General features: G+C 43.2%; 1 protein-coding gene across 1 annotated transcript in view; it reads right to left on the reverse strand.

The window, feature by feature from the left end:
* The window catches only part of LOC137984430 (dynein axonemal heavy chain 6-like), an 88,580-nt gene extending 82,301 nt beyond the window's left edge, over positions 1-6,279 (reverse strand). Inside the window, 4 exon segments of the mRNA XM_068831606.1 lie at positions 2,884-3,060; positions 4,237-4,318; positions 4,910-5,196; positions 6,108-6,279. Of these exon segments, the coding sequence (XP_068687707.1) occupies positions 2,884-3,060; positions 4,237-4,318; positions 4,910-5,196; positions 6,108-6,279 (718 nt within the window).
* Positions 6,280-10,152: the final 3,873 nt, after the last annotated feature.

A 10,152-nucleotide genomic window follows, 5' to 3' on the forward strand; every position in this document is an offset into this window, starting at 1 on the left:
CTTCCTGAAGTCACACATAACCTCAAAATCTTTGAGCAAGATGACAGTTGGTAGAGATCTCTCTCCAAGGAACAAAAGGATGTTGCACTTTGCATTCTTCTATAAAGGATATGATTGACCGTTTTTATGCTAGAGACGTTAAGGTCGTCTGAGACGTTAAACTCGTTTCAAGGCGACTTTAATGTCTAGTATCAATGATCTATTGCCAATAAGCGTATGCCTTATGATCCTGATGTTGAGATCTCCCTACATACTGGCAACAATTGCCCAAGTATAAGTTGTCGTGGGAAAAGATGATGATTCGTACAGTAAGAAAACCCTTATGTCATGGCAGAGTTTGCAAATCTATAACTGAAACTGACGAGAGAGAATCAGTGTGTAGCAAGGTAGTTGCCACCTTTTCAAATAAGGTAAACGTAGTTATCGACCTTCAAAGACTTATTAAAAGTTCTAAAATTCTTGAGTCAGACTTTGTAGAATGTTCTACAAGAAGCAAAGGAGAAAGCATGGCGAGAGTCGGATAAAGGCCTGCTTAGAAATGCACTTTTCATCTGAGGAGATCCGCTCTATTTTTCTTCCAGTTAATCATCCACTACCCAAGCTGATCATGTGTGACTCACGAAAACAATTTGCATTCTGGGAACCCGAGAGAATCTATGCAGAAAGTCGTCGAAAGTTCTCCGTAAACGCTTTGTGATATAACTCATACTTGAATTTCCGAATCTTCATGATTCCCTTTCCCACGATAGATTGATCATGCACAGATTGACTATCGTGACAGCCGTGACAACCTTGGACAAGGGACTGGCAGTCCTTCTGGAAGTGCTGAACATGGTCTTTTAGCCAAGGTGTGGGAGGACACATTTAATTTAATTTGCACCACTTGAGTGAAGCATGCTGATCAAGGCACTCACGAATGAGAGTATTATCAAGTCAACCTACAAGCCAGGATCTGAGGACAAAAAGCTAGCTCTGCAAACTCTTTAGTGAAAGGTTCTTGGTTAACGTTCTGTTACAGCAAAAGAATGTTAAGTCACGTTTCATTCATTCTCATAAATTAATAGAACTTAATGGATGTTCATTTCAGGAGTGGCCAGATGTATAAAGCGAAAACACAGGCGAGACAGAAACTACAATAGACATCTTGGGAAAGTCCAGTGCTAATAGTTGCTGTGGAACTTACACACTTAATATTTACAGACACATCGCAATGGGCATGAGTCAAGTCCAGGAGGGCCGCAGAACACAGAAGTTGCCTTTGATTGCCACAGACACTTTTCTCACACTCAAGGCAGAATAGAGCAAGTGCCCGCAAAGACCACTGATCAGTAGACTTGTACAACCAACCAACCTGCCAACCTACCTAACAACCTACCAACTTACCTACCAACCTACCTACCTACCTTCCTTCCTTCCTACCTACCTTCCTTCCTATCTTCCTTCCTTCCCTCCCTCCCTCCCTCCTTCCTTCCTTCCTTCCTCCTTCCTTCCTTCCTTCCCTCCCTCCTTCCTTCCTCCCTCCCTTCTTCCTTCCTTTTCTCCCTCCCTCCCTCCTCCCTTCCTACATTCCTCCCTCCCTCCTTCCTTCCTCCCTCCCTCCTTCCTTCCTTCCCTCCCTCCCTCCCTCCTTCCTTCCTTCCCTCTCTCTCTCCCTCCTTCCTTCCTTTCTTCCCTCCCTCCTTCCTTCCTTCCCTCCCTCCTTCCTTCCTCCCTCCCTCCTTCCTTCCTTCCTCCCTCCCTCCCTCCTTCCTCCCTCACTCCTGCCTTCCTTCCTACCTTCCTTCCTTCCTTCCTATCTTCCTATCTTCCCTCCTTCCTTCCTTCCCTCCCTCCTTCCTTCTTCCTTCCCTCCCTTTCTCCCTCCTTCCTTCCTTCCTCCCTCCCTCCCTCCTTCCTCCCTCACTCCTTCCTTCCTTCCTTCCTTCCTTCCTATCTTCCTATCTTCCCTCCTTCCTTCCTTCCCTCCCTCCTTCCTTCTTCCTTCCCTCCCTTTCTCCCTCCTTCCTTCCCTCCCTCTCTCCCTCCTTCCCTCCTTCCCTCCTTCCCTCCCTCCCTCCTTCCTTTCTTCCTTCCTTCCTCCCTCCTTCCTTCCTTCCTTCCTACCTTCCTTCCTTCCTTCCTTCCTTCCTTCCTTCCTCCCTCCGTCCTACCTTCCTTCCTTCCTATCTCTCTTTCCCTCCCTCCTTCTTTCCTTCCTTCCTTCCTTCCTTCCCTCCTTCCTTCCTTCTTTCCTTCCTTCGTTCCTTCCTTTTAACAATGGTCCATGGGGTGGTCAAGGCCAAAATTGTTAGAACTATTCTCAATCTCTGTATGCCAGATTTTTGGTCCTGCATTTTTGCTCATTAAAATGCAACTTTTTTAGTACTAATTTAATGAATCATTGCAAAAAGCACAAACTATCCGAAGTCACTTCATTTCATACGGCGATTTAGGCGTCTGATCATTCTCTAGAATTTCACAGAGATCAAGCTGTTTACAACGCTACCGCAGTAAAAACATGAAACGTTACTCAACTGGCATGATTTCTCTTTCAGTTTTAGCAGTATTGTAATTTTCATTCTTGTTTCACCCTCGACAAGAGCATTATTTTGTCGTTTAAATTTGCAAACGTTTGAGTGGCCGTCGGACTTTTATCGGAATTTATACCAATCTTGCCGCTTCAATGATTCTCGAGAGACGAGATGAGACTGGTAGCTTACTTTTGAGCGGGACTGTAGTTTTGTACCTTTTAAAGCTACTGTGACTAGTGAAATGAAAAGAAGCTGATGCAGACAATTGCAAAGCTAAGTGAGTTTAAATATTGTAAACTAAACGGGAAGTTTGACTGCCCTTAAATTGGTAAGTATGATTAATGAGAAATTCAATCAAGTGTAATACTGCTACCTTGCAAAGAAGACGTTTTTACTTGAGCCAGAAGTGTTCTAAGAGCTGTAAGCACAAGTCTCCTGAGCAGTTCCATTACGAGAAAGTCTATCATTCTGATAAAGCACTTCAAACGGCGAAGAACACCTCTCCATTGAGACATCTGGGTAAAAGTTGGTTGGCCATCTCCACCCTTCCCTTGAGTAAAGACAAAATAATATTGCAAGGTCGGTAAGATTTTTCACTCCTTAATTTAAAAAGCAACTTTTGAGCAGTTTTGCCTTTGACAGTTGGACTTGGTTAGTAGATATTTTTCTAGTTTTGATTGTTTCTGCAAACACTTCATTTAAGCAGTCCTAATGGCGCTTTAATGTCCTTGGATTAGAGTGTCCTTAAACTATCTTCTACTGTCTAGATCTTCTTTTGCAAGTCGCATTAAGTACCAGCTGTAAAAATTGTGACCAAATCATGGAAAAGATGGATCTCCTTCCATTTCTTAATAATTGTGAACTTGGTTTCCTCCTCAAAAAGAGACGTTTACTGAAAAAAATGAAAAAAGACCATTTTTTTACAGTTGTAGCTAAGTTACCTGGCCTAAGAATAGAAGCGAGGCTCCCAGTGACCCTGCTTTGATGCAAACCCTTGTGCTTTTCTAATGTTAATGTAGACTAATTATTAGAATTACAACAACACAATTTACATGATAAAAGCAGTGAGGTCTGTATCAATACAAGGTCACCGGCAATCTTGCAGCTATTCGTAGGCTATAAGGTCACTGAGCAAACAACTGTAAAATGGCCTATTGCTCCAGTGCATGTCCCAATCAATATGTCTAGGATTGTAGGTAGTTCCTCCACAGCCTATAAGAGTATCTGTGGAGTTTCGTTCTTCCAATATACAATGTATCAAAGAGTTTCTTAACATTTAACTACTTTAATGTATCTTGAAATTTGGTGCATGTCTAAGACAATAACTGTACAAGTCATGTATGTTGGTATCTAGCAACAATTTTTCCCGAAAGCCTTCACAAATTTTCAGTTTGATCATTCTTTGACTGTCCATATGTTCCCAAAAAGCACTTAGTTTTCACGTCATGCAGTTACTCACAGTACTGGAAATATTAACTTTGACTACAGATAAGTTGGGAGTTACCAGGGCTGACTATCAGATCACTCATAAATAGTAGCCAAACTTAAGGTAAACAATGTTAACAAAAACACTCAGACATTTATGCGACATCTCTTGCAACAAGCAATGTTAAACAGTGATCCAGACCTTTTGAAAAAGAAGAAAACCCTGAATAACATTTTGTCCTCATTTCAAAGTTAAAGATAATCTTATTGTCACCTTTTCCAATCTTGTTACCCATGTTACCTGTTTTCTTTTTCTTTGATGCTAGTTCTCTCTTTTGTCTCGGGTGAATCCATTCTGTCAGACCTTCCTCATCTGTGATAAGCTAAAAATGAAATACATGCATTTCAAAGCAGAGCGCCTATTATTAATATGAAGAATTTAGTAAAAGTCCAGCACCTGATGGCGAAGGATAAAGGATACACGTACATCAGGGACAACATGAATACATTGGATAAAAAAAGGAAGACCCCATTGTTAAGGTCAAAGGGTTGGAGTGGATCACTGTTTTTACATGTGTAGTTTTATTTCGATTGATAAATTTCTAATGGTTCCTACATGTATATTACCCCCCTGTGAAAAAGTCCAAAGATCAAGAACTGGGCCAATTTAGTTCAGTGATCTCTTTGCTATGAAGAATTTGTCATTTTAAAGGTTAACTACTAGCTCTTTTATTGTGAATGGAACACAGAAGAAGTACAGATATATATAGTAGCAAGATAATCAGCCAGTGTGTTGTGAGTTGCTTTAAGGAAAACCAGAGTTAATCATGGGTTTGTAAATTCTGAATATTAATGAACATTGGCCAGCTCAATCATTCAGGGCCTGCTTAGAGAAATACGACAAATAATGCCCTTGAATGAAATTAAATGCCCTTAATTTAAAGAGTTTGAAATGTCTTTTTAGTTACACGTACCTCACAAGCCTCTTTAACAATTTCTACAACATTCATCCTCAACTTGGCCAGTTTTTCCATTGCATGTTCAGCTTGTCTTGACTGTGCCTCTATGAATTCATCAAGTGTGAAAGTAGCCTTGTTATCAAAATGTAGAAGACAGATAGCATGCTGTTTTTCACCAACTCCTGTAATACTACTGCAAGCCCTCTCACACAGTGCTCTAACGCGAAGGATAGCTTGTTGAAGTGCCTTTCTTGCGGAGAAGAGACAACTGCAAACTTCAGAGCTGAAACAAATACCAATTTCTCATTCATGTCATTCTCACACAAGATGGATAAATTCTGTATACTGTACAAGAAAATCAATTATCTGTTGAGGTGCTGAGGTGTCTTACATACATGCAGCTGTACTTTAGGACTTATGATCACTTGCAAAGAAAACTAATCTTAGCGTGATTCCTATTTGCTGGCTTTTGACAGTCGACTCTGAAATGACTTCTTTCCTTTTCCGGTCGCTTGATGAGGATTTGCTTGTTTTCTTTTTAAACTCTTGCGATTCTAGACGAATTAATTGCCTAACTGGTGAATTTGACAGTAAATTTCGCTAGAAAAAGCGATATCACACTCATCCCTTCGTGATTCATGCGATCAGTCGGTTTTTCGGGTGAATTCACTAGCTAAGCCAGCAAAGAAAATGGCATAATTAGGCAATATCCAGGAAAACCAAAACACAGACAATTCCAAAGCCTTTTATTTTCACTAATCTTACAGCCAGTAAGAATAAACATTACTCAGGACCTCTGATTTTAGGCTTGGCTAAATCTATATAATATGGTCAATAATTGACACCTGTCTAAACAAGGCTGAGGTATCTGCTGAATAGTATCACATGACCATATCGTGGGTTCAAGTTTAGAGCTCATTTATTAGTCGTCAACTGTTTTTTTTTTCAAGTTTATCGCTGACCAGGTACTGTTTTTTGATTCATCACAGGTCCAAACCATCTCGCGCCTCTGTCTAAGACAAGAGCCAGACTCGCACGGTTCTTACGTTTACGTTCAACTAAAATGCAAATGCTGGTTTAAAAAAAAAAAAAAAAAAAAAAAACCCCAGCATGTTACATTTTTTTGTTGGATAGGCGCGAGTTAGCGCAGAGCCAGAACATTTGCGCCTCAGCGCTGACGGAATGTTTGAAACAGAGAAACAAACGGCAGTACCTCCAGACACCGGGACGCTGGACGCGTCGTAACCAAACGAGTCTCCATCCGGGAATTTCGGCCCAGTTGCGATCGCTTTTGGACGCAGTTGGCCCGTTCGCTGCGTTCTGCGACCGACCCTTGGCCTCCAGGTACGGCATTGAGGGAGAGATATGTCGGCCCAAACAACCATATGTTGAACAAGTCCCACGTCCTCACTCACAGCTCCAAACGTCCCGCCCTTGTCGTATATAGGGTCGAATTAGATAGCTTATATATTGAAGGGAAAAGTGTCCTTTCTTCTCTCATATGTTAATCACTGGAGTCGCAGCTTACAACGTGTGCGGCAACGACTCGCGGGCCCTGCTAAAGTCCCCAACACATACAAGAATTTTTCGATAAACTACAGGAGGCTCAGCGGGGAGACATTCCAGTTTACAGCTAAAACACATAGCATATGCATAAACCTAATTAAATACATAATATTAACAAGATAGGCATTAAAAGAAAAAGCCGCTGTACAAATGCGGCCCAGCTGACTTCTCCTTACAACCAGTTTAACAGCATAGGTACGGATAATCTCAGGTAGCGCAGAGTGCCGCAACTTCGCGTTCTTGACGATCCGAACAAAAAGACACACTAGAAGTAGACACCATAAACGGGGGGCCATATTTATTGAGGGACAGAACTGAAGTTTGCCGCGAAGGATCATGCATGAAGAAGGGGACGGGAGAGAAACGTAGGGGTCATATAGAGCAGAAAAACCCTCGGGTGTTTCAAAAAAAAATGCGAGGAGGGCCAGGCTCCAGGGCGTCTTAAGGTTCCCCTCGCATCATAGGCGATAACCCAAAAAGAATTCGGGGGAATTCCTCCATTCCCGTGACAAGGGACTACTTCCCGATTCCCGATGTCATAGCCGGTGTGTTCTTTTTATCATCTAAGTGTCGGGGCCTCCAGTTCCGACCAACAAAAGAACGCCCAGCGCTTGTGATAGGTTTTAGCTTTCAAAACCTGCCCAGACTGTGTGTACAGCTCGGACCTCCTGGAATTTCGTTCCACCCGAAAGGCCCAGAGAGACACTTCACACATCGTGAAACCCCGCCCATAGTTTTACAACGACGAACATTTTTAGGCGTCCCCCATTCCCTGCATGAAAGCCAAATCTCTCGCCTCTTGTCCTAAGACAACCCAGACACGCACGGTTCTTACTTTTTTACGTTCAACTAAAATTTCAAATGCTGGTTTACCAAAAAACATAAACAAACAACACCAGCATGTTAACTTTTTTTTTTGGTAAGGACTATGGTAATCCGAAGAGCCCGAAGCATACTTGCGCATATCTTCTACCCGCTCCTTGCGCTGCATGACGGTGAAATGTTTGGAACAACAAGATTTTTTTAAAAAACACGCAGTACCCTCCAGAACACCACAACAACCAGGCGCTGGAGCGTCCGTATAATCCAAACTTCATCGCCGGGGATTTTCGGAGCCCGGGCGATCAAAGCGCCGTTTTCGACGCAGTTGGCCCGCGAGCCGCAGTCCGCTCGGCTTTCTTCTATCTGCTACCGCGACCAGGTGGCCTCCCGGTCGGGCTGAGAGAGAGATAATGTCGTCCCCTAAACCATATGTGACAACTCCTACGCCCTACAACACAGCTCCAACCGTGCCCCTTGTCGATAGAGGGTAAGGAACTATGAAGATAGCTTTCATATTGGAATAAGGAAAAGTCATTTGGATCAAGCATCCACAACGCGTACTCAATACTATGGTAAGCGCATATGCGGACTCGCAGATTACAACTCGTGCGCTCGCGCACTCCCAACCATAACTCGCCCGGCTAAAGTCAAACGAAACATACCGACTTTTTCGATAAACCACAGGAACCTAAGATCTTGGAAGACATTCACATTTTCCAGCTCAAAACCCAGAGCATATTCAGAGACCGAATAAATGAACTATACTATCTAAAGATATTATTCATATAACAAAGAAAAGCCCGACTGTTACAAGCACAAGCGGAACCCACAGGCTGCAGCATTCTACGCGGTCCCGTCTCTCCATAAAACCCAGTTACAAACTCATAGGTACGGATAAATCAACATTGTTCCTCCTTGACCGCGCACGCTGCCGCGAACTTAGCTGCATACGGTAGAAAAAAAAGCACTAAGACCGAACTGGTTGTTCCAATTTATTGAGGAGACAGAATGTATGATTCCGCGAAGATCTTGCCTAAGACCGGGGGCCGGGAGAGAAAAACGTATTTTCATATAAGCCAAAAAACCCTCGTTTTTCCGTTTTGTATTTTTCAAAAAAAAACTTCCGTATGCAGGAGGCCAGTCCTCGGGCTTCGTAAGTTTGCCTCGCTCGCATGCATCCGGCCCACAAAAGAATTCGTTTTACTTCTGCAACTCTTCCCTTGACCAAGAGGAATCCTCCCCGATCCCGCCAATTTCATATTTTTGGTTCATCCATTTTTGTCGGGCTCATTCCAGCTCTCGAAGACACCTAATCAAATAACAGCATCGCTGATTGAAGGTGTTTCAGCTTTCAAAACTTGCCCAGATCTTTGTCAGCGTAAGGTCCTTAAACGAATGATCGTCCACAAATGAAAGGCCAGAGAGACAACTTCACTCCCGTGAAACCGCCCATGTTTTTGACACAGAGCATTTTAGGCGTCCCAGTCTGCATGAAACCATCTCTCGCGCCTCTGTCTGAGACAAGACCAGACACGCACGGTCATCTTACGTGTACACTGTCCAACTAAAATAGTCATTGGCTGCTTACAGAAAAAAAAAAAAAAAAACAACCATCCTATGGTTAAAATTGGGTTTTTTGGTAGGCTGAGTTACATCGAACCCGAGCCAGAACAGTTGTGGGGCGCAATAGATGCGCTGACCGGACATGTTTGACACAAGAGAAAAAACAGCAGTACCCACGCCAGACACCCGGCAGCTGGAGCGTCGTACCACCCGAGTCCTCCCGGATTTGCGGTCGGGGCCCGCGTCTGCGACTCCGCTTGTTTGGATCGCAGTTTGGCCCTTCGCTGGCTTCCTTTCTGCTACTCCCTCGCTGGTGGACCTTGCCCCCATCCCGGTACGGCTGCATTGAGGGAGAGATATGTCGGGCCCCTGAGGGGGTCCACCATATGTTGAACAAATCCCACGTCCTACTCACAGCTCCAAACCGCCAACTTGTCGATTCATAAAGGGGTAGAATTAGATAGCTTATATATTGAACGGGAACAAGTCATTTATCTCTGCAATATGGTAAGCACTGGAGGTCGCAGTGTATTAACAGACGTGTGCGCACACAGCAGCCCCTGCTAAAGTCAACTAACATACAGGAATGTTTTTCGAATAAACTACATATGGAGCTAATATCATTTGGAGACATACCATATTACAGCTAAAAATACATAGCATTTCAGATACCTAATAAATACATAATATTTAAAGATATATTCATTTTAAAAGAAAAGCCGCTGTAACAAAATGCGGCCCAGCTGGAGTCTCTCTTTTTAAACCAGTTGAACTCCATATGCGGTACGGAATATATATCAGTAGCGCGCCATTTCCCCTGCAACTTAGCATTATACGTAAGAAAAAAAAAGAACTAAGACCATAACTGGTTGTTACCAGATTTATTGAGGGACAGAATGTAATTTCCGCGACGATCATTGCATAAGAAGGGGACGGGAAGAGAAAACTGAGTTTTCATATACGCAAGACAAAACAAACCCTCGGTTTAGTTTTCAAAAAAAAATTTCGATGATGGCCAGTCTCGTGCTTCTATAAGAATTGCCCCTCAGCTCATGCATGCCCAAAAAGAATTCTGGGGTAATATCTGAGCCATTCCGTGAACAATGGAATACTCCCGATTCCATTTCATAGTTTTTTTTTCATACTGGTCGGGCCATCCAGTCCTACCAAAACAAAATAACCGGCATCGATTGAAGGGTTTTGAGCCTTTCAAAACTTGCCGCCGATGTGTCAGTAGGGTCCTGGAATTCGTCCACAGAAAGGCCAGAGAGACAACTTCACTCGTGAACCGCCATGTTTACAACGAG

This window comes from Montipora foliosa, chromosome 14 (genome assembly GCF_036669935.1).
Source record: "Montipora foliosa isolate CH-2021 chromosome 14, ASM3666993v2, whole genome shotgun sequence".
NCBI lineage: Eukaryota > Metazoa > Cnidaria > Anthozoa > Scleractinia > Acroporidae > Montipora > Montipora foliosa.